The following is a 24,857-nucleotide window of genomic DNA, read 5'->3' as shown; positions in this document are numbered from 1 at the left end:
TGAGAGAAGGATCACTAGTCCCTGTACTGAATTAGGAATTGATCAAGCTGGGTGGGTGGGGTTAGTGATTAGGTTAGAATGTTAGCAGCATGAGGGAACAAGCAGCTGGGCAGACATCCCATTCCCCAATAAGTTTCACTGCCCAGGGGACCAACCAGCGTGCTGCTGACGCCCCTTGGAAGTGGAACTGCTTCACAGTTGATCTCTGCTAGTTGGAAAATGCAGCAGACACTTGTTCTCAATTATGCTCTCTCTTCCTCTCATTCTTCAAACTCTCTCTCTCCCTTTCTTCTTATCTTATCTTCTTTGTGTATCTCTCAAGTTTCTTCTGTCTGGCTACGCAAGACTAGAAAGACGGAGGGATCGGAGATCTCTGTCTTGTGTACTGATACTGGTGACATCTAATTTAGGCGAATGGGCTCAAAATGGGTGGAAACAATTTGGAAATGTACAAACAAACTGCATTGCAGAACCAATGCAAAGACTTAGGGCAGGCTTTGATGTTGGAAAGGTGATATGAATTTAATTCAAAGCACTAGGCGTAGTGCTGTAAACGTCTGTTCTCACTGTCGTAGCCCCTACAGTAAATTTGGATTTACCCAAACCTATCTATCACTCACTCTGTCACTCACTCACCTACTCGCCATACTAAGCCTTCCACTTTAGACACAAATATTCTCACGCACACACATATGCACATCCACGCCCACCTGACCTCTACTTCGGTTTATGCGAAGGTAACAATCCTATCACTCAGTGCTCCCATACAAGTGGGCTTAGTTAATGCCTGGCCTGTGAATTTTACCTGTCTCGGCAGACAATTCTAAGATGCTTTCAGTTCACACTGAGAAAGTGGATAATTGGTTGAAAAACTACTTGCTACTTGGCAGGCCAATGTTTAGAATCGTAGGTGTGTATGTAGGATTTCCCGATACCATTTCACAAAACAAAACTGTTTTTTTTTTTGGGATTGATTCCATGCCTTTATTGGATCTTCCAATTCAGACCTTGGATTTGATCCATTACTTCTACGGAACAATCAGTAGTTCATAACATTAGACGTTTTGAAATACTGACCTATGTTAAACAAATCTCTTAAATGCTGCTGTTATTTATACAGATAGATTCACTGCTAGGTCCAGTAATACATTAGAACTCCCATTGCTTAGAAATGGCAACCTGATATCTGGCAACCACTCCTGTTGTATTTAGGTCAATCAGTGGGATAAGAAGTACAATAGTAGTAGCAGTAGTTGTAGTAATAGCATTATAGGAGTAATAATGGAACAATTCACTTGGAAGCTGAGCATAGGAAAACCTCCAAATGGCTCATTATGAATTATCATTATTTCCGGCTACAGTTTTCAATGTCTAAATGTGTTGCACATTCAGACAGCCAATAGCTGCCAAAGGCTTATTCTGTACTGCAGAGCCCTGTCTTCTCCTCTGAGGCCTGTTCACTTGGCCTGACTGCCTGGCCAGCAACAAGCTTGCAGTTTGACAAGTGTGGACGGTTCTGGCCCCCTCTCAGCTGGCCTTTTAACAGTCATCTGACTTGCACTGACCAACGCCATGAGCAGCACTTTGAGTCACCACAGACAGGCCTGAGGCGGAGGAGCTCATAGTGAAGCACTGCTCAGCTGATGGTCATTCACAGCAGCTGTCAGCCGAGTGCTGAGATGATAACCAAAGCCACCGCTGTCCACTTCAATGCAGTGTGTCCAGGGCAGGAAGCATTCAGGACGTGCTTGGCCACTGTGATGACGGGACTCAAAATTCTGACGAGACCAAGCGTATTTTCTGGTCCCTGCCGGCAGGGGAGGGGAAGTTGCTTTTACAACGTTACAACTTTACACTCTGTTTAACGGCAGAACAGAAACCGCATAGCTCATGACGCGTTGTGGCGCGTTGTGAGCTTGTAGATCACCTTTTTTCGGCAAGGAGATTTGTCATAGAAGGGAGTAAAAAGTGGTACAAAAAGTACAGAGCTGACCTCGGTCAACTAAGGTGTTTTAAGTACCTGTAGTTAAAGTTTACTCTCTTTTTGTAGCTTGTTGAAGTTATAATCTTGGAGTCGTTTCAGATTAGAGACAGACAGGAGTAATGAAAATAACAGATCCTTTATTTAATAAATAGTGTTGTAATTTGGCAATTTCTGCTGAACCAGTGATATACAATATTTTCACCAAATCCAGAGGCCGGCCTAGAATATTTAAACTGTTTGACTCACTCCTCATTGTTCAAACATAGAACATGCTGTGTGATTGTATATCGCTGAAGATGTGCTCGTAACATTTATCTGCTTCAATTTAGACAAAAGTCCATCGTTGTCTCTCGCCTGTGACCCCCTGTTAGGTCTTAGACCAGTCTTGATGCTGATGTCCAAACGTTCTTCCAACAGTAACTCTGAAGGTCCTTTTAGAACACGTAGAGTTCATAATCAGCGTCCCTGATAGTACACTATTCTTGGCACCGTTTGGAGATTTGGAGGTATTTGTCTTGGTAGTTAATGTGTAATCTGTTTTCCAGTAGTGGAGCACATAATGTACAGCGTCAGAAGGATGAATCTGTGGAATAGCAGAGTCTCCCACTAACAATGTCTGCATCTTGTCGGGAAAGGTTTGATTCCCAATCCCTAGAGCGCTTCCCATCCCATGCAGTTATATCACCATACTCACTAGTACTGTGTAATGGCATTTTCACCATAACATTTTGCAGTACACTTAGAGGTTTTGCTGTTTTGGTTTTGTTTCACCAGCTGAGAGCTGACTACAGTAAAATGCTGTCTTAAGTGTACAGATTATTAATTATTAATTACCTGACAGTAAAGCTGTGAATCAGTTACTAGAGACTATATACAATATTGTATCTTTTCAAAGTCGATGTTTTACTATATTTATTTTTCTTTTCCAAATTGTACACTTGAGCTGAGTTCACAGCCTGTCGAATTTATTCTGCTAGACGACAGAATAGCGAATGAAGCCCATTGAGGCGTCGGTAGGCTGCTCACGTCCACCAATAGGGGCTCACAACAAGTTACAGGGGACGGAATTTGTAATGTCGACAACTTGGCACTGGTGCCAGGCTGCCAGCTGTCCCCCGCATTGATAATGTAATGTCAAGATGTGTTCATGTTCAACTTCTGTGACAGACAGTATATAAGGGCAGTCCTACACTCTGACAGAAAGGTCAAGAGGTCATTTTGCGAGGCACACTGAAAGCCTTTGGCACACGTTGCACACACTTCCGCACTTTCACACGCACGTTTGTAACTGTGCTTCTGCTTTCAGTGTGTGTTTTTTTCTCATTTTCCTGCAAAGTTTGCACTTTTAACCACTTAAGCCCTATACTTCATCGTACGACAGATGTCAGATAGTGGAAATAGCTGATCTACAAGCTCACAACGTGGTGGGATGCAACACTTGGTTAGTTTACATAAGATGGCATATTTTGATTTTCGCTGAAAGTTGAACTTTGTGGAGGTTGTTCAAATGTTTAAAAAATCTTTGTCCAAAGGATTTAGGGTGGTCCTTCATGTTGGGTCGGTGATATGATTTGTTTTCAAAGCAGTGGGTGTAGGTTTGTCACGGGCCGTTCTGTTTTTCCAGACCCTACTCTGAATTTAAATTTGCCTAGATGTGTCGGTAGGCAGAGACCTCTGAGGTCTGACTATGCAACACTAGGTTGAAAGGTTTTGGTAGATGCTAAGGTAACAAACATCATCACATATTGTGTTCGGCTCGGTTCTGTGTTGCATTGCATTGACCAATCATCAAAAGCAATGCGTTTGCTGTTGTGTGTTTGTCACTTTTATTGGCTTCATTGGGTCATACATAGTAACCCACATGAAACTGAGATTGCTTCTTATATCTTGTTTCAAGTGATGATGAAGCTTGGTGACAGGTTTATTAGACTCTTTCTATAGAGGGACTGGAAAGGCACCCCAGAGTCAAAGGCAAAGGTCGACTTCACTTCTTCCCGATATGAAAACCATTTAAAAGTATCGCTAAGAGGCTGAGTTTCAACTCCAAACAAAAACAGAACTTCTTGCTGTTAACGTGATTTATTATTAACAAAAAATAAGGTCAAAGAAGTTACTGAAATTAGATGAATGAAACTGAAGGCAAACTTTTTTTGTGACCAAACCTTTATTAATTTTTCATTTTACATTGAAAAAGCAGCCCCCTTTTCACAACATCTTTGGGCGGTTATACAGTATTCATTTTGGACATATGCAGGTTACAGATGCTGAGAAAAAAAAAAAAAATCAAACCTCGGTTCGAAGTGGAGCGGTGAATCTGAGCAGCTATACCCTGTGTGTGTTGCTAAATGCCTAAACTGTAAACTGTGCCTGTGAGTGAGTGGTGAGTGTGCCTGGCCTGCACAAAACAGCGCCCCTCCTTTAACTAGTGTGTTGTGTGTGGCCACTCAAGGTATTGCCAGGCTACGGACACGGCCAGCCACCCAGCCACCCACCCAGCCACCCAGCCACCCACCCAGGGACATACCCACGGACATACCTGTCTATTGGGAGCGCTTTCACCGCTCCAAAAAAGAATACGTCCACAGATCACGTCCTGTTTCTTGTATCTCTTTCCTTATGTGTCTGTGCAGGGCCACCCTCTCTCCACTTTCTCCGTCCTCCCTCCCCCTGAAACCCGCCCTCCCTCACTGAAGGCAAACTTTAAACGTATACGCCAATCGTAAATCGCATACGTAAACGGTCAACAGAAAATATTGAGCCTAGCTCACCCCTCTTCACTCACCGGAGAGACCGACACCTGACCTGACATAAACTAAAGTTAACGAGGAGACACCCAGCAGGAGCTAATCAATCAATCAATCAATTAGGAAGTGACATGCCAAAACAAAGCGTGGGGAAAAAACAAATAAGTTCAACAAGCAAAATATATATTTTGGCTCCTGCAGCACACAACAGACAAGCGTAACTCCTGGCTGGATTGTTCCTTAACCTGAGTTTGAACAATTTGGCACATATTTGAAACATGCCTTGTCATGGACCATAAGCGTCATTGTGTAGGCTACTTGTAGGTGAACAGTTTGGGCATGGGCATGTGTTTTGTTAATGCTTAAGTATTTATTCTAAGCTGTTAAGAGTGGATAAATACGAAGAATTCGTATTGATTCCTTGGCTTAGGCTACTTGAACACAAAGCTGCCATCCAGCAGTTTACAGAGAGAACCTTTGAGAGAGATTTGGATGTTTAGATCTTTCTAAATTTAGCTTGATTGCTTAATTGGTGTTAAATCTTAACCCATGTGCAGAAAGAATTTGTGAAAATGTACTATGCATTCATACTTGTTAATGTTAATGCTTTAAAATGCAGGCCAGCCTAATACCTCCATGCATTGGCATGTTTTGTATATTTGAAAATATTTAATTAAAATGTTATAATGAAAGTCAGAGCAAAGGGTCTCACAATCGGACTGAAACCTTGAAAGAAAAACACTTTTGGAGTCTTTTGTCACACTATTATGACGTCATAGAATCACTGACGTGAAGTCACAGATGACTGATATCACAGGCTGGCTACATGAAGTCTGAGATATACATTATAATCATGCCATTTCCATGTGGTGAATGTGTGTGGTGGTGGGGGGGGGGGGGGACTCTGTGTATAATAATATATCTGGAAATGGTTATGGGGTGATTTGGAATTATTTTAATTATTTTGATATGTTGGCTTAAGCCACAGACTAAAGCTGCATTCACACTACAGATATATAGTTGAACGTTTTGCTTGGTAATTCAATGTAATCTCAATGGAAACCAGCTTTAAAGATACAGGCCATCCTGAGAACGAAGCTTTGAAAGCTTTAAAGCTGGTTTCCATTGAGATTACATTGAATTACCAAGCTAAACGTTCAACTATATATCTGTAGTGTGAATGAGGCATAATAGTGTTTGCCACATCTCCTGACTTAAGAGAAAATTAACCAAATAGATTGCAAGTTATCAACAGGGATTTATGTGATTGATTGATTGATTGATTGATTAATTGAATACTTTATCAACAGTTTGCAGAGACAGGTTCATACATGGAAGTACAGAACAATACAAAGTCTACTAAAATTATTTTTCCAAGAAAGCCTCTGGCTTGTTTCCATTGGGGTTCTGTGTACTCAATTCATCGAATGTTCCCCAGCCTCTGCCAGAGAGCCCTTGAGCAAGGCTGGGGCACAACATCCTGTGTTGTAACAAAATAAGCACTAGTGATGACACACACACATAAGATATATAGGTCACTGTGCATCACACAGTTACTGTTAGCAATGCATGGGTTATCATATGATGGTTACACAGCTAAAATAGATCTACAAGCTCACAATGCATTGCATTGTGATGTGTTGTGAGCTTGTAGATCTGCTGTCTTTGCTGTTCTTGGAAGGTTTTCGCCTATGACGGCATGTCCAAATAGGGAAGCCTTAGCCAGGTTGAAGATGGTTAAGTGTCTCATGCTATCCGATGCTTTCTTTCCCCATGTTGCTTGACTCTTCTCTTTCCTTCATAAGATTGTGCAGTTTGGATAGGTCTACGGTATCTGAAGTGTGGAATGACTGTGAAAGCTTCTTGGAGTTTTTGTTAATGAAAAGCATTCTTAGGCCAGCTTGGTGATTGTTATCTTTTTAAGCAACAGTCAGACTGTTGATTAAATCAATCAAATCAAGTGAGTACTAGCCATCATTAACTATTTTGGTATTTTACCTGTGGCTAGAAGCACCCTTATACTTCTCTGGAGTACAACAGCATGTCTGATCTCGCTTATATAAACTGAGCCATCTGTAAGCTAAGCACTTTTGAACATTTTACTAGAACTAAAAAAAAGTAAACTTCCACACTGAGTGTGCATTGTGTCGTTTTGATATCTGCATGTCTTCCACGCATAGGGCACAAATAATTATTCAATTAATTTTGTTTTCTGAATGAATCAACCATATTTATGGTGTGACAATCGCAGAACTCAATAACTCCTCCCTATTTCGCAAAGAGGAAACTCTTCAGCACACTTATCTTTTTACCCAAGAGCTCTCAGTCTGTTTCCCAGACATGAAGTATCAAAACGTGCATTTTCTTCTCAAAGGGGACATGAATTCATTACTTTGTTTGGCAGATCTCAGGATAAGGGTTTGTGGCATTTTTGATTTTCACTTATTGAACCCTAAATTTGAAACGGCAAATTGTGCCAAGAGATTGAATGCTCTTACATGTTTGTGAAGAAAGTGTTCCACTTGAGGCAAATATGACTGATCTTGGATGTTTGCCAGAGAGCAGTTAGTCGATTGAAGAAATGTTGCCTTTTGCTTCTACCCTAATTGAAGTGATTCTTGGCTGAGGCACAGAGTCTTGATTAGGATTAGCAGTCTTGTATCGTGTAAAGTTGTTGAATTACCATATCCGCTGTCATCAGCAGTTCGAACCACCAGTGTTTTAAGAGGCTTGTACTTACATGTAACAGCAAAACCCATGCAAGTGAATAAGTTAAGCAGGAAACATTTCAATAGGCATTGGATACAAACTCTCCCAACATACAGAGCAACAGATTGTAAGTATGTGTTAGTTTACATTAGGGATGTCACAATTATGACATTTTACTTGAGGATTAATTGGCGCTCAAATAATTGCGATTAACCATTTGAATTGTGTTTCGATCATTGAACATTATGGAACATTATGAATTAAAGAATAAGAAAAAAATAACAATTCTATTTAGCTTTTAGGCTTTGTAAACAAAAGGTGCACATGGAAGATTTGACAAATAACATACATAATTTGTAACTTTGTACTTTCTACAATTGCCTATCTACAAGCAGATCTGCTATTTGTACTATTTTTGAAATGTTTTGAAAACATGAAACTTTTTCAACATGGAAATGATTATGATGAAATGATTGTGATGATCTCAAATAATTGTCATTTGGCAATTATCTAATGATTGTGACAGGCTTAGTTTATTCCAACATTTTACCTGCAATGTACACACAGAAGTTGCACCACTTCTGATGCTTTCCACTAGCCTTTGGCTGCTAGAATTTGCTACTGTAATTTGGTCTGGTTTTGCATACTTTGAAATTGGACAGGTATTTCCACACGTGGGAGCCTTTTATTTTCCTAACTGGCAGAATAGTCTGTGAAAACGTCTGCTAATCTAAGGGAGCATGTGGCTGCTAATACTCTGGTTCTGCTCTAGAACTGAACCCATAGTACTACACTTTATCAGTGATGTTAATAGGTTTTTAATGTAATGAGTCCCGGGACCCAAGAGGGGTCTTTCGGATGAGTCCCAGGGATATTTTATGGGTCCCACAAAAATTCAACGCGTCATGTCATTTTTGACAAAGTGCAGCATTTAACTTGAATTGGTTATTATATGGTTATGTTCATGTTACGTAGAAATGTGTATGAAAGAAATTAACCACAATTCCAAATCTTACAATTTGGAATTGTAAGATTATTTTATCGAAAAATAAAAACATATATTTTCTTTATTTTTCAAAAGTTTTTCCCCCAAAAAAGGTTTTAATCGTTCAAAACGTTATAAGCGTTAATGTTTTCCATATGTGAGAGGACCGTGTGTGTGTGTGTGTGTGTGTGTGTGTGTGTGTGTGTGTGTGTGTGTGTGTGTGTGTGTGTGTGTGTCGGAGACGAGTGCATGCCTGTGTTGTGCATTAACATGCATGCGGCGCTAGTCAGGTCCGCGGACTACTGATTGAGAAACACTGCTGGAACGGGCTGATGCGAGCGTCATAGCAGTGCGCGAATGCGCGTTGACTTGCCTGACTGTATCAACTCTATGGACTGGATGCTTTTGTTTACCTCCTGCCTCTGCATGCATGCTTGACACGAAAAGCTCGCTTGTTAATGGCAGCGTCGCCGTCGTGTGCGATGATCGCAAAATACACGTTAATGCGACACCACCGTGGACGCGGTCGGGGAGAGAGCGAGGCAGACACTGCTCCACATTTAATACACTAACACTAGCCTTAGCTACACTAGCCTGGGGTGCGCTAGCCTGAGCGCCCCCACTACGTTCCATGGACTCTGTAAAACTCCGCTTCTAGTCTCTAAAGAACAGACTTCATGCTAACGCAAGGAAGAGCAATTATTTATTATAAATATTATCAGGGCTTTGATGCAAGTTCTGATGGGTGCAGCTGCATAAAGTGTTGCTTGCTTGTTGTGTCGCTGCAGTGTAGAGACGTCATATTTCAGCGCTGTGCCTTGCACACGTTCTGTGGGGGAACCCTTTTCGGTGTATCACCAAACATGCTGTGCCACTATGGTCAGAGAGCGGCCCGGTGCTACGCTAAAACTCAGGCACCCATTGAATTCTGTGACCATCTACGGTCGCCCAAAATGGCATCGGTGGACGATAGAACGCACTGTCGTTAGTTCTATCGTCTGTTTTAAGACCTTCTACGCGGATTTCATTTGTGTTAACATAGCATTAAGTAGCATGCCTTCACCCATGAACAATGGTGGCGTCTGGACTTTTTAAAATATATTTTTTTCGCGACGTGGTAAATTATTTTAACGTGGATGCGTCCATGGGACCCAAGGACACTGACGTGAATGCGTCTTTAGGCAACGTGAATGCGTCAGAGACGCGTGACGCGCACGTATTGACGTCACTGCTTTATAAGCAGACAAGTTTTGTGGTTTTTAAAGCAAAATGTTTTGAAGGACTTGCTGCAATGATCTATGCTTTAATGGTTTAGCCTACATTCTGCACAACCAATCACATCACATAGGACAACGTAGGGCTGCAACTATCAATTACATTCTTAGTGATTATTTTATCATTCACCTTTTCGATTAATCAAATAGTCTTGAAGCATGTTTAAAAATGTATATGTATTTAAAAGAATCACAGTGTTAAAATCCCAGTAGATTATTTTAATAATTAACTAAATGATTTGTCTGATTAAACAGACAAGCCCTATTTTATACTAACTAAACTGATCTATAATATAGATCAGGGGTGGGCAATTATTTTTTCCATGGGGCCACTTGAACAACAGAAAATATTGTGGAGGGCCGGGCCAAAAGGCAGTGCTCCCCGCAAGATGTGCTCCCCGCAAACTAAACACACGCCAGCTTTACCTCCGACTTCAGTAAATAAATACTTTTTGTCGAAGACACGGCATTCAGCCTCGACTTTTCTTTTTTTTTTTGACACTTTAGCCATTTTTGATGGGTAAGGTAAGACAGGTCGTCTTACCAGTGAGGCTTGTTTTGATTCGATTTTTTTTTTTTTTTACATTGTCAATTTTTTTAACATGTTCAAAATAAAGACTTTCATTCATTCATCATTCACTTGTGACCAGTCTGACCACCTGCTTGTTATTGGGACAACATCCAATGATCAGGCACTCGTGCTGATGTATGCATTGCGTCCTTATGTGCGTGAATAAAAAAAACTTAAAAATAAAAGAAATGCAGCTTTAGTGTTTATTTAGTAATTTGCCATTAACCCTACAAGGGCCGGTCAGAGTGAACCAAAGGGCCGCATACGGCCCCCGGGCCGCACCATGCCCAGGTCTGATATAGATGTATTCTGAGCTTGTAGATGAGCCATTTTCACAATTTATTTTTAAATATTTTAGAAAAAACCTGGGGGGAAAAGTCTCACCAAAATTGGTTAGCTGCTGCATCTCTACTAGATACTGTAGGTTTTGTTTTCTTAATCCAGGGGTGAACGAGGGCCCGGTGTCTCACTGCATCTCTGCAATTTGCATATGTTATTCCTGTGATTCTGGCTGGTCCATTGAGCATGTGAGAACAGGAATCGGCTCTCATGAGCTAGACCAGTGGTCCTCAACCTGTGGGTCGGGACCCCCAGGGGGGCCCCAAATTATTTTGGGGGGGTCCCCAGATGATTAGCTTAATGTGGAACATTGTTTTCTCTCCCAACAGTAAACAAACCAACATAAAGTTTAAGTGTATAGAGGGTATATATGCCCATTTCCAAAGTGACAATTTAAGGACTTTTAAGGCCTTTTTTAATACCTCTAAAATGAAAAATTTAACATTGGCCAAATTGTCAAATATTAGAGGCAGAAATTGTGAAAATAGCCGATCTACATGCTCACAACGCCTCTTCCAAATCCATGTAGTGCGCATCAGGGTGGAGGTCCCCATTTCAAATATGAGTATTTTTGGGGTGTTGTGGCCTGAAAAGGTTGAGGACCACTGAGCTAGACTAGAGTTTAAAGAGCCAAACCACTGGTCATCAGAGCTTATGCCTTGGGAAATGGGATGCTGAGCTGGGTTTTTGTGTGACTGTTTTATTAAGCTTTTATTCTCGTATGACACTGACATTCATGGCGGTGCTAATTGAACTGTGCCCAGCAGTCACCATGCAAACGTGACCGGCCGCCAACTGTTGGGCCAAACGAGGGGGTGGATTAGTTGCTCAAAGGCTTGCAATGAAGTAACTTAAAATCCCACATGTGCTGTACAGTATTCTGACATTGTGTACACTGCCCCTTGTTTGTCTGCTTATGGTTATGCTGCATCTGTCAGCAGCTACTTAACCAATAATGGTTGGTTTGGGGAGTGGCTGATATCTGCTCTACCGGTGTCCTTGGCAGGTAGCCAGCCATAGCTGCAAGAGAGGTTCATGTATATTTCTTCAACACTATTTTAGGCTTGTCATTATAGGTTGAAATGTTGTAAAATGTTCAGAAATAACAGCTCTACAAGCTCACAACATGCTGTGAGCTGATAGAATGGCTATTGTTTACTATTTTTGCATGACAACATGGTAAACCGATTTATAAAATATGTGCTTAACTGGTCAATAGGGACAGTGACTAGAGAAATCTGATATTTTTTTTTTTTTGTCATGGACATGTGGAAAAACAGACTTTTTACATCACACTGACAAACGTTCACACTGTCATTTAACATGCAGTAATCTTTGTTCAAGAATCTGCTCTTAGAATCAGCATTAATTTCCGTCTACTATTCACAGAGAGATTAAATGCAACTGAACGCCACGCTTACAAAACACACTTCATCGTCCTCATCAGGAATGATGGAAAGTGTCAGGAATGTAAAGAATTGTACCACGACATAAGCTGCTGAAGAAACTGTGACGTTTGAGTATAAGTGGTCATGTTCTGCTCCAGTTTTCATAAAGCTGTGTGTGTGTGTGTGTGTGTGTGTGTGTGTGTGTGTGTGTGTGTGTGTGTGTGTGTGTGTGTGTGTGTGTGTGTGTGTGTGTGTGTGTGTGTGTGTGTGTGTGTGTGTGTGTGTGTGTGTGTGTGTGTGTGTGTGTGTGTGTGTGTGTGTGTGTGTCCGTCCTCTTATCGGCACCACTTTAATTGCAAATCAGGCACAGTTATTTGTCTTGGTGACAGCAGTGCAGAGATACAGTAGGCTATATTGACAACTTAATGGGTTTTACTGCAAGACACGACGGACTAGACTCTAGAGTGTAGATTATGCTTATTACGGTTACGGCTGTACAAATTCACACTAATATTCAGTATTGCTGCAACTATGTGCACTAGAGGTGCGCCATTCTTGCGTTGGCAAAGCCTGCTTAGTTTCTGTGTACACGTACATGCATGTGTACATGCCTGTGTTAAAGAGCAAGAGCACCCAAATGGTCTTAGTCCATTAGGGTTGCTTTATCCCGGCCCTCACTCCCTCTGTGGCTTTGTCCCTTGTTATGATCATCAGTCCTCTAAGGAGATTAGACCAAGATCTGTGCGTGGTGTCAGCGGCTTGGTGAGGGAACCTGGCCTGTGAGGGAACCGGGGGTGGTCTGGTCTGCCTGCAGGGCTAGGCGATATAGTGCATATACTATGTTGATACCGTGAGGAGACTAGATCGTCTTGGATTGTACCGGTAAATATATCATGAAATGGCGTAAGTGTTGAGGTCTTTCTAATTTTTATCACATAAGCCTTATTTTTTACGTGGTGGGGAAAACATGGTCAAACGTTCAAAATTGGCAAATCTGTAGGCTTACAATGCTTTGCCTTGCGAAGAATTGAGTGCTTGTAAATCTGCCATTTTCACAGTTTTTGCCGGAAGAAATTATATTATCATCACGACTTTACAGAATTATTAGCGAATCAAAGTATTGGGTCAGAAATATCATAGTTGATTTTGCCCAGTCCTACCTCCCTCCATCTGTGCTCCCTCTGGCCTTCAGCCTATTTATAATGACTGACCAGACTCATCACTTTCTCTTAGTCAGACCAATAGTTTTGATTCCCAGTTGGCACAGCTCCAGCGTGTCTGGTGACTGGTCATCTGTCTAATCCTCTCCCTGAACATGACATTAATCTCATTCTGGGTTCATTTCTTGACATTGCCGCCGGCAGGCCTGTGTACTGTCATAAACAAACCATCACTAGAGTCCCTGCTTGCTGAGTCAATAGCAGACCTCAGTCAAAACTTGTCATGTTGTGAGGCTGTAGATATTTTTGCAATTCTTTTCCTCCCGCGTAGCGCTGTCACAATTATTACATAATCGTATAATCGTGATTATTTGACATAATCGCAATTATTTTTACATAATCGTCATAATCGTTTACATTCATATTTTCAAACATTTTCAAAAATAGTGGAAATAGCAGATCTACAAGCTCACAACACGTCGCATTGCGACGTGTTGTGAGCTTGTAGATCGGCTATTTCCACTATCAATGTTCTTTTTCAAGTATAAAGTTGTCAAATTTGTAAGTAATTTCTTTGTATATTTAGGTTATGCCTAATGTGTCATATATGACATGTGCAACTTCAAAGCCTACAAGCCAAACAGGGATGTAATTGTCAACGACAGAAACTCAATTAAATCGTTAATCGCAATTATTTGAGTTACAATTAATCGTCATGTAAAATGTCATAATCGTGACAGCCCTACTCCCACGATTTAGACAAATAATAATAATTAAAGAAAATGTCCAAAATATGGACACCAGGTTGAACATTCTGAAAGTTATGAATAGCTCCATCTGTGGCTTGGTACGATAATGGTGATGATGCATCCTTCCTTGTTGTTGCCGAGCAAGCTGCCTATTTGTGTTGTGTACAGCCTTAGTTTGCTTCATTTGAACAGACAGAACCATAAAACAATAATGAGGAAAGGGGAAAAAAGATTGAGGAAGTTCAAACAAAGAGTGAACTGAATTCACCTCTGTTCTCTTAAGTCAGTGGTACAAGACGCGCCTCCTACGTTGGGCCTCTCGGTATTGGGAATGGATATTATCGTCAAACTGAAAGCTTCATCTGTTCTGTGTTCTCGCCTCTTTGACTTCTTTGTGTTTCTGTCTCTTGATCATTCTTTCCGCTGTCCAGTTGCAAGTCTGTGTGTGTTCAGAGCCTCCTGTGATGTCGGCCATCTTTGTTATCAGGGTTGGATTGGTTGGAGGGGATATCAAAGCCTTTTCTTTTGTGGAATTCGTCAAACATCGTGAAAATGGCAGATCTACAAGCTCAATGCAAATCAGCTATTTCCACTGTTTGTCGTACAAAGACGTAATACATGGCTTATGCATCATTCCCACCGGGCACGATAACTAGTATAAAGATATCGTTCGCCATTGTTTTTCATTTATAGTCGGTGTGACCGCTGCCATCCGCTTGAGTTTAGAACGATTTTAAAATGATATATCTTTATAGTTATCGTGCCTGGTGGAAATGGCGCTTTTAGTTGTTAGGAGAATGAAAATGTACCACCCTCTGTTTTTCTTTCATAAATTGAAACGTGTTTGTTGTGTCTCCACAGAGTCCACGGGTCCTGCCAAGGTGGTGAGAGCAGGGAACCCACCCAGACCCAGGCGAGGAGGAAAGGTAATGTCCATGTGATCATCTTCATGTGGGTGTGTGTGGGTGTCGTGCACACATAAGTGTTAGTATGTATGTATTAGGGCATTAACGACTTGTGATTTTTGCAAGTCGACTCGACTCAGTAAAAAGGTGAGTTGAAGTCGACTTTATCGTTTAATGACGTCATCACATCACACACGACCCCCAATTATTTTGGGGGGTCCCCAGATGATTAACTTCTCACTCAACTGTAAACAAACCTACATAAAGTTTAAGTGTATAGGGGGTATCTTCACATTTCTAAAGTGACAATTGAAGGACTTTTAATACCTCTAAAATGGCAAATTAAACATTGTCCACAATGTCAAATATATAGAGGCAGAAATTGTGAAAATAGCCGATCTACATGCTCACAACGTCTCGCATCGCGAGGCGTATTATATATATTTTTTCAACTTCGACTTTCTCTGGTGGGAGTCGACTTGTTTAATGAAGTCGACTTGTCGACTTTTTCATTAATGCCCTAGTACGTATGCAAGTGCATGCGTTCACATTTTGCCATAGTGCGGTGGTTCTCAAAGTGGGGTCCTTGGGGGGGTTCCAGGTGGTCCTCAGCAAAAGTAGTTAATGTAGCATTAGAATAATTTTAACCACTGTCCATTTATATGTTGGCTCTTCCAAAGAAAGTGAAAAGGTTTGCAAAATGTTGAATAATTTAGTTTTTCTCCCTTCTGGGGGTCTCTGTCACAAAATATTTTTCAGATTAGGGCCTGCAGCCACAATACATATTAATTTGGCGGTCCTTCCTTGACATGAAACGTTTTGAGAACCACTTCCATACTGGATGTGATTGCCGTGCCTGGGACGGGAATTGATAGGATTTTACCGATAACAACGTTGGCGTTAGTTATTCTGCTTATGGATCCAATTTCTTTATTGATTCTCTTATTGATTCCTGATGGAGTTCCTTCCCCCTGGAAAAAAGTAGGCCTATGCAGGTTTTCAACTTTTCAACAGTTTTATTATCTCTGAGTCTGAACTCAGTAGGAGCAGTATAATTTAGGACTAATACCATTTGGCTTTATTGTTTTGCAATTAGCAATTGTCAGAACAATTTGTTGGCATCGATAAAAGGAATTGATCAGCTTGGAGGCATACAATGTCAATTCAGGGAGTTAACAATTCCGTTTATCTGACAATTTCCCCTCTATTTTGGAGTATGTGAACATGTATAAATGTAAGGCAGAGTAAAAGAATCACAAAACCAGAGTGCATAATATTGGGATCACCTTTACATTTCCCAGGCTCTGACAATCGTTAATTTCATAATCGTGACAGCCCTACATGTGTGCGGTAGTCGACATTGCCGACATGCTCCTTCCCACTGCTATAATAGTCCTCAGTCTCCCCGTTTTTGATCTCAAAGGATTTACCCTAGTTTCAATTTCATTATTAGCTGGGATTTTGATCACGTGCGATAGGATAAAGCAATTTGGAATCATTCCAGATGGTAAAAAAATCTCCCCTTTCTCTGTCTGTCCCATTCACTTTCTCAACAATATATGTCTGACTACACCAAGCATCATTTAAGTCACACATGCTCGGGGTTGTGTGCAGAAGTATAATGTGCTTCCTGGTATGCATATTCCAAGTCCTGGAGAGCCAGAACAGTGGAAATCTTCGCGGGACTGAAACTGCTTCAGGGGGGGAGTTCGTCAAGTTCGTCAAACCTCGACTAACTGTCCCCAAAGCATATTTCATTTACATTTTCAGACACTTAGTTGCTCATATTTTGGCCGTAGTATACTGATCTGGAACCATGCCCTGCTGTGCAGCCTGACATCATATGACCATACTGACCCTCGACACAGGCGGACACAGATTATTGTAAATTATAAGTGTAGATGAATTTGCTTTAAATTGTTTATGATCAGGGATTTCCTCCTCTGTTAACACCAATCCAGGACATCTGAAGTGTTTCTCTGTGACTGTAGATTTTTGGACCCCAAGCCAAGGTGTCATGCAAACACATTGTCTGTATTTTGTGCGCTCAGAGTCCCCGACAGAATACCTTTTATTGCTATAAATTGGTGATTTGGGATATTCAGAAAGGATTCAATCACCGGATGTGTGACACAAAACCTACCGTACTGGTATTGCATAATTATTCCCTGTGTGATAGAAATGATGTGTTTGTTTTTCTTTTTTTTTTCTTTTTTTTTTTTCTTTTTTGTTCAGGTCGGAGATTTTGGTGATGCCAACAACTGGCCAACCCCAGGAGAGATCGCTACTAAAGACATGCAGGTGAGTTTTAGTTTTTGTTCGTGTTTAGTTTCAGTATATGAGAAATATCTGACATGTCATGTGACACGGTATGAAGATGACTGTTAAATACATTTTGTATTCCAAGCTACATTTCGTCGCTACCGTTGGAAACCCCATATGTCCAAAACTGTTACTTTTCATGATAAAATCGCATATATACAAGCGAGTGTGTTTGGGGCGATCGTTCCGGTTACCTCAGCATACATTCTCTCTCGTCGCGCTGTTAATGTTTGGCGACAGGGCACAGTGTATAATGGTTCGAGAATAGGGATGGGATGATACACGATATTATGGTTTATCGTGATACTCACGATAATCGTATAGTGGAGATTTAATTTATCATGAAATCGTCCTCCATCATGCACTGGGATCAATTCACCTTTTATTTGCCGATCTGCATATCCGGTACCACTTAAACCCTCTATTGGTAAAAGGTACTTATAATATATACGTACTTGATTGTCTTTTTTTCACTCTCTATCAAATTTCTTTGCCAAAAAATAGCCTATCTACAAGCTCACGGAAGCCATCAGCTCACGGAAGCCTTTCCCCTCGACAACACTAACAGTGCCTAGGCATAATATCTTTGGCTATCATCTTGGATGACAGTGATCCTTTCTGCCCATGCATCACAATGGCGAGGTTTCGTTTCACGGTGAAGTCTGCCACTCTGCCTTTGGACCGGGTGTCTCGCATTAATGTCAACTGACATCACTGGCGTTGAAAATGAGTGATATGCATACCTTGTGTTGTGTCTTGACAAAATTATGATCATCAACACACGACACTGCCATTTCCAAGCAAGCTTTCGTTTCAAGCATGTACAAGGCAAGCAGGAGGTAAACAATACCAGCCAGCGTGCACACGATCAGACATGCACTAACACTAGCTCTGGTCCAGAGCGTTAGCGAGGTCTCTCTAATGCTCTGCCAGGAAGCAGGCTCAGATACAGGGCCAGGAGTTCCACTGCCCTACGGGGGCTCGACTCACCTAAACGAAGGTAGTCTTGCGTGTTGAAAGTCTTATTATCCGTGGTGGGAAACCACACACACGCAAACCTAACCCACAGCCAGCGGTGTAGGCCACAGAATGATTGCAGTCCTTTATCACAGAGAATTGTTTTAGTACATTACATTTTAGATCAGAGAGATGGTGTGTGTATATATATATATCTATCATCCGATTCCTAACCATCCTCCCTGGCCTTGACATGAATAAAACGATTTTTTTAGACTATAATAGTTCAGGCAGATGCCCCACTGAGCAGTGCTTTTCTTAGCTAGCACAGTGTTCAACAGATACAGCAACTGTTGGCTGTGATGCACTGTTGCTTCTGTATGCGACTGGTCGCTTACCCTCTATTGTTAGTGAAACGGACCCGAGTTGTACCTGGTCTGCTCTTAGTTTCCTTCTACACTGAGTGTCTTCACCAGAAATATCTCATCTACAATCTCACATTGCGTCGTGTTGTGACCTGTTGTGAGCTTGAAGATCAGCTGTTTCTGGCGAAATAGCCAGACAGGCAGTCAGGCACAAATAGCCACTTGAACCTTTCTTTCTGATGGTTCAAGTGGTTGAACTTAAACGTCTAGCCTTCCATTAAAACAGTTTGGCACACGTTTAGCACGATTCATTCTTTCGTCGCACGACTCGTGCGTGGCGTATATTGCCTACCTACAAGCTCACAATGTTTGCGGATGCATTGCTTCATGAGCTTGTATATAAATGTATGAATCCACTGTATTCATTCATATATTGAGATTAGAGAGACATAAACTATGATTGGACAAAGCGACGGATAATGTTTCCCTTCCTTTGTAAGGGAGTCTAGCGAGCTACAATAGGTATTTTAGTGGTAGAGAGGGCTAATTACGCAGTGGCAACAGCGGCGCCCAATACACACAGTACACCCAGACAGAGCAGTTGATGTGTGGTGGTGATACTGTCTTTATGTCCCTAAAGCTGCTTTTTCTGTCCTTTTAGTGAGGGGTTAGTCCACTTTGACCTCTTTGGCAGCGGCAGTTCGGAGTATGTGGGCGGTTGTCTGACCTCTAAACAGAGTCTGAAAAGTAGAACACAACCAACTGGGAGTTTGTTTGTCTTTTCTCTGGAGAGGTACAGTGACTAGACCCTAGAAATACCTGATAAACAAAGACTATTTCTGTATGTGAAGCATTGCATTGGTGTGTGTGACTGGTTAGGGGTTTTATCCTCTAGTTTGTTTATTTCAAAATAAATAAATAAAACAAGATGAAAATGAAAACCAGAAAAGGAGTTGGCACTGAGAATTCAAACGATGAGCCGGCGCCGCAGCCGAGTGTGATTTACAAGCTCACAACAGGCTGCATCTGCGACGTGACGTGAGCTTGTATAGTATGTCTGCTGTTAAACCGGAAGTGTGGTGCAAACAGGTCCAAATAATCTCCAGTAAACTCCCGCGGAAACAGGTGGATATATATATAATATATATATATGAAAGAATCAGGACAACATATTATTACGCCTAATTTATGTTTAACAGCTTTCAATCTGAAGTCTCTATTTTGGCCATGTCCTTATACAAGAAATGTTCCCCAGGAAAACAAAGAAAGAATACAGTGTATGTGCCTGCATGTATTATCAAACAATCCAATATGCGGCAGTGCACAACTGTAAATATAGTACAAAGTGCTGAAACCATATGGTAAGAAGAGGCGGACACAACAGTAAACAATAGAGTCGGCTTCTCTAACAATTGGTGGGAGAGCATTCCAGAATGTACCCCTATGTACTGTACTGGCCATGGCAAGCGCGCGTCTGCCTGCTGCCATCATAATTGAACACCGTTCCCTTCGGCCTGTAGTTTATCCCACGAGTCAGTGAGCCAACATCGCACCCGGTATGCGGCTCTCTCCTGCTATCCTCTACTTTCCACAGGTGTTAATCAGCAGTTCTCTACACACACACACACACACACACACAGACACACCTCCAGCATGTCTCATTTCGTCGTGCCTTACAGTAGCGGCAGCAGCAGCAGCATGTCTTCTCTCTTCCCCCCCCCCCGTGGAGTGGAATGGAGTGGAGCCGGGCAGGTGGCCATTTCTATTTCTAAACTGGGTTTGCAGGGCAGGCTGCGCAATAGGTTGATAGGTTGTCACCGGCAGAATGACCCGGCTAACCCCCTTTTTTAGATGGACGGGGCTGAGCAAGGTGCGGCGGAGAGGACGTGAGGCGGGACGCATCTGCCTGGTGGGGTTGGTGGGGAAGTGTGTGTGTGTGTGTGTGTGTGTGTGTGTGTGTGTGTGTGTGTGTGTGTGTGTGTGTGTGTGTGTGTGTGTGTGTGTGTGTGTGTGTGTGTGTGTGTGTGTGTGGAGGGGGGGTTCAGGGGGTCAGAAAATGTGTGTCACGTCATCAGAGCCAGAAATATCCCGGCGGGGCAGGCATGGGCCAGAGGGTACGAGAGCAAGGCCTGGGAAGGGATGTCCTTTTAGGGATCCCCTATGATCAAAGCGTCCCTGGATCTCTGGCTGATGCTATTCTTGGGGTTTGTGGCCGGTCAGCGTACATCGTGTAACGTTTTAAAGCTGTAAATCACTTTATGTAATTGCACAAATTATGCATTTTTGATATTTACTGTAAGTGTAGGACTAGTATAGGTATTTGGCGGGTGGGGGACAAGGTGGTGTTGAGAGGGTAGTGTGCAGAATATGGTGAAGACATACTCTATGTGAGGTTTTCAGACGCGTAGACATCCTTTTGTCTGCATTCACCTATTTTGGTTTCTATAGCTGTAGTAGTGGATATCAAGAATTGGAAATCTGTTTTTAGTTCGTGGTCAGGTTGTTCAAGTCAAGCTTACTTCAAGTCAAGTCTACTCATTACTTTAAAACTTGATTGTTGATCACAAAAATTAATTGCCAGAATATAATATTTCTAGTGTCCCCTCTTCACTTTTCCTAAATGATAGAGCCTGTATTCTCCAGTCTCCACTTCTTTATACGTTGGATTTACAAGACTTCCTAGATTAAAAATCCCCAGGACTTTCAAAAATATTCAGGACTTTTTTTTTTAAACAACCGATCTACAAGCTCATGTTGTGTGCTAGTAGATCTGCTAGATTTTTGAATAGCCCAAGTATAAAATAGGCAATAGGGCTTAAGTGAAAGAACTCTTTCCATGGCTCATGAATTACCACCTTGTGGATATAAAAGCAACTCTACTTCCCTAATTCAATTGAAGTGAATGGACCTCAGCCACAATGCTAATCCCATAAGTATGACTTGTGTATGTTTGTGGGGAGGTGTTTGATTTCCTGAGTGTAAGCTGTGCTGGCCTACGCTTGTTTGTGTCGCCTGTGTTAAGGGTGGAGCCGACAAGCTGTGGGCCCCACCTTAGCTATCATCCCCGTCCACTGATACACGTTCTCTTAAAACGTCTGGTCTGCCCCAGAGAATGTTGGCACGCTGTGAAAGTGTAAATCCACCGTTAAATGTCCTACCATCCAGGGAAGGTTTAGTTTTTTAGGGGATTTCAGCGCACAGTGGTGGAAAATATGTTACAAAAATAACTTTTAAGTACTGTAAATAAGTTAGAGTACTTCTAGCTGTACTGTTTCTTTTTTTTGTTCTTCTTTTTTTTTTACTCTACTATTTGACAGCTTTATATTTTTCTTTTACTTGTAATAGAGCAGTGGTGTAAAGTAACTAAGTGTACTGTACAGTTTTGACTGAGGTACTTGAAATCTTTAGTAGTATTTCCAATTGTCAGTACTTTTACTCAACTCAACTACTCTCGTCTTTTGTCTCCACTACAATTATTTGACAACTACTAGTTACTTTGTAGATTTTGATTAGTATTACAAAACATACATCTACTCTTCAGCCCTATATACATTTCCGCCATTTGAAAATAGCCAATCTACAAGCTCTCAATCGCGACGCATTGTGAGCTTGTAGATCTGGGACATTCTGCATAATGAGTACTTTCTACTTTTGGTATCGAAGTACATTTTGATACCAATACCTTTGTACTTTTACTCAAGTACATTTCAGATTTCCAGACTTTCACTTGTAACAGGGCATTTCTCCATTGTGGTATTGATACTTATACTTAAAGTAAAGAATGTGAGTACTTTTCCCACCACTGCAGTAGAGTTTACCTACATTGTGGCGTTGCAGCTTGCTCTTCAGTATAAACTCTTCAGTATAAACTCTTCAGTACGCCTCCCATTCATTCCTGACGGAGGTCCCCGTTTCAGTGCTTTGTGTGAACGGTGGCACACTTGGCAGTATGATTCAGCATTCTGATATCATTATTTACACAGCCTGATGCTCCATGGCCATTATTGATCCACAATACCGGGCAAAGCGGCCCTCCAGGCTGCGTGAGACACTGTCACACTCCATCATATCACTCATATCCAGGGTTCGATTTGCTGGGTGGGATTGGGGGAGATCCGTGCCTCTGATTTTACCTATCCCCACCGCCCCATAAAAAGCGTGGTGGGGATAGGTTTTATCCCTGCTTCTGGTCAGACTGATGCGTTTTCTTTTGGGAAATGTAGACCGTTTGATTGCGACCGTCAGGTCGCAGTTACTATCAAAACCTCCACCGTCTGTCTGTCCATCACGTCACAATTTTGGCCCTACTCTTATCTCCCGCACCGTTGCCCCTATCCATGCCATACTTTGCACACACACTCCTTGCCTGGCAACCCACAACCTCCGCCCGTGATTTCTCACATGCCCCTCTTCTAGCACCACCATGAGGTTGCTTTTTGCAGACTCTTATCTCCGGCACCGTTGCCCCTATCCATGCCAAACTTTGCACACACACTCCTTGGCTGGCAACCCACAACCTCCGCCCCTGATTTCTCACATGCCACTCTTCTAGCACCACCATGAGGTTGCTTTTTGCAGACAACATTATGCGACCTGGCGGTAAATTATCTCCCGATAATATCACAATTTTATCTCAAAAATGGACACATTAAACCTGGTGTTTATGGTCCAGCAAGTGTCTAATCTACTCCCTCCTTTTGTTAAACAAATCGAACCATGCTCCTATCTATGTCCTCGCTGAAGATAATCCACTCTTGTTCTCTTCGGCCCAGAACTGGCGCGGGGGAAGAAAAGTCATTTGCGTCCGTTTTGAATGTAACGATGCAGGATCAGCCATGTCGATTAGATGAGATCCTCTCTATTATTCCCAGTTGGAAACTCAGGCGGAGGAGTAACGAGAACGGATGTTCATTACCCGTCCATAAACCTGGCCAGCATCCTCCTAGGAATTCTAACATGATTGAATTTGATAGCGTACAACTTGATTGTCAACGTGATAGAAAGATCCACACTTCCCTGATGCAATGGGAGAAGCCATATTAGCCAAAGTGGGTATTTGTGCGTGTGCATAAATTAATGTAACTAGGATTTGGCTTGATTGTTAGATTTAAGGTAACAAATTACTCCCCAAAAAGGTGAAATTGGCAGTTGTGATGAAAAATAGCCATCCTAAAACATTGCTCCCCCATAAATACCAACATGTGTACATGTGTATGTGTGTACAGTATTGTGTGAGTGCAAGTCCATCCATCTCTCTGTTCTGTCTAAACGTCCCTCCTTCCCATACCATCTCATCCTTCCCCTCTCTCCCTCCCTCCCTCCCTCCCTCCCCTCCCTCTCTCCCTGCCTCCTTGCCTTCCTCCTCTCAGATGGAGGTAGAGACGCAGACCGTGGCCTGCCCGGCGACTGTCAGGCAGGTCAGAGACTCGCGGAGATTCCCCGTAAGTTTACCTGGCAGCCACGGGGGGTGATGGATGGTGGTGGTGGTGGCGATGGGGGCATGCTGACCCAACCTTCCGGCCTTTGGACGACCCCACCGCGGTCTACCTAAAAGCTCATTAACCCCATTAACCCCTGTCGGTGGCACGTTGTTGCATTACACCTGTTGTGATGATGTGGCATGTTGTGAGCTTGTAGATCACCTATTTCTGCTTGTCATTGTGCAATGAAGTATATAGGACTTTAAAACCCCTTGAAAGCTAACATCACTATTCTGGGGCGAACATTCGGTTGGTCTACAAGCTCACAGCACGTCGCAACGTGACACATTGACCAAGATTTGGTGTTGAGAAAATACTAGAGGGCCTACTTAAGAGCCCTGTGTGACCCCAGTCAATTTTTTGTGCCAATGGCCCCCTAATTGAGATTATATATATAATATATATAGTCAAGATGGCAATATATTTAAATAGCCAATGTGATAAAATGCAAACTAGTCAGCATTTTCAGTATGTATTGCTTGCATTAGATGCAGTGCTTGATACAAGTACAAGCCCGGGGGAAAGACATACACCTAGTACACACAGCACATGCTAGTCCGAATTCAGGCAGACAACTCTTGGATTAATTTAGAATATATTTTATTGAGCATTCACTGAGCAATTACTGAGCATGATATATGAAGCATAGCATGATATGAAGTATAGTTTGGCATCAGGACTCTGTCTCTATTCATTCCCTGTAAGTATAAGGTAGGCAGACGGATTTAAATACCCGCCCTGATCAGGTGAAGAGATCATGTGACTGATGACCTGATCAGGGAAGCACGCTCCCTGAGTTGTCTGCATGAACTAGCTACGCAAGCTTCGCCTCATTTACTGATGTACAGTACATGTCTCAGTGTGTTGAGATCCCTGCCACGGTGATGATGCTAGCCTGTGCATTCCAGAAGATTGATTATTTAGA

At 42.1% G+C, this 24,857-nt stretch overlaps 1 protein-coding gene across 2 annotated transcripts in view; it reads left to right on the top strand.

The window, feature by feature from the left end:
* larp1 (La ribonucleoprotein 1, translational regulator) overlaps positions 1-24,857 on the top strand; it is a 65,562-nt gene that overhangs the window by 15,212 nt on the left and 25,493 nt on the right. The window contains exons 2-4 of one of the 2 annotated variants that reach the window (XM_080749899.1): positions 14,765-14,829; positions 17,044-17,109; positions 23,822-23,893. In XM_080749899.1, coding sequence (XP_080606025.1) covers positions 14,765-14,829; positions 17,044-17,109; positions 23,822-23,893 — 203 coding nt within the window. The remainder of the gene's footprint in view (positions 1-14,764; positions 14,830-17,043; positions 17,110-23,821; positions 23,894-24,857) is intronic. The other variant, XM_080749900.1, reaches the window with a different exon arrangement.

This window comes from Nannobrachium achirus (assembly GCF_963921795.1).
Source record: "Nannobrachium achirus genome assembly, chromosome: 19".
Lineage (NCBI taxonomy): Eukaryota > Metazoa > Chordata > Actinopteri > Myctophiformes > Myctophidae > Nannobrachium > Nannobrachium achirus.
Note: the sequence above shows the minus strand (reverse complement) of the source record. Positions and strands in the feature narration are given on the sequence as shown.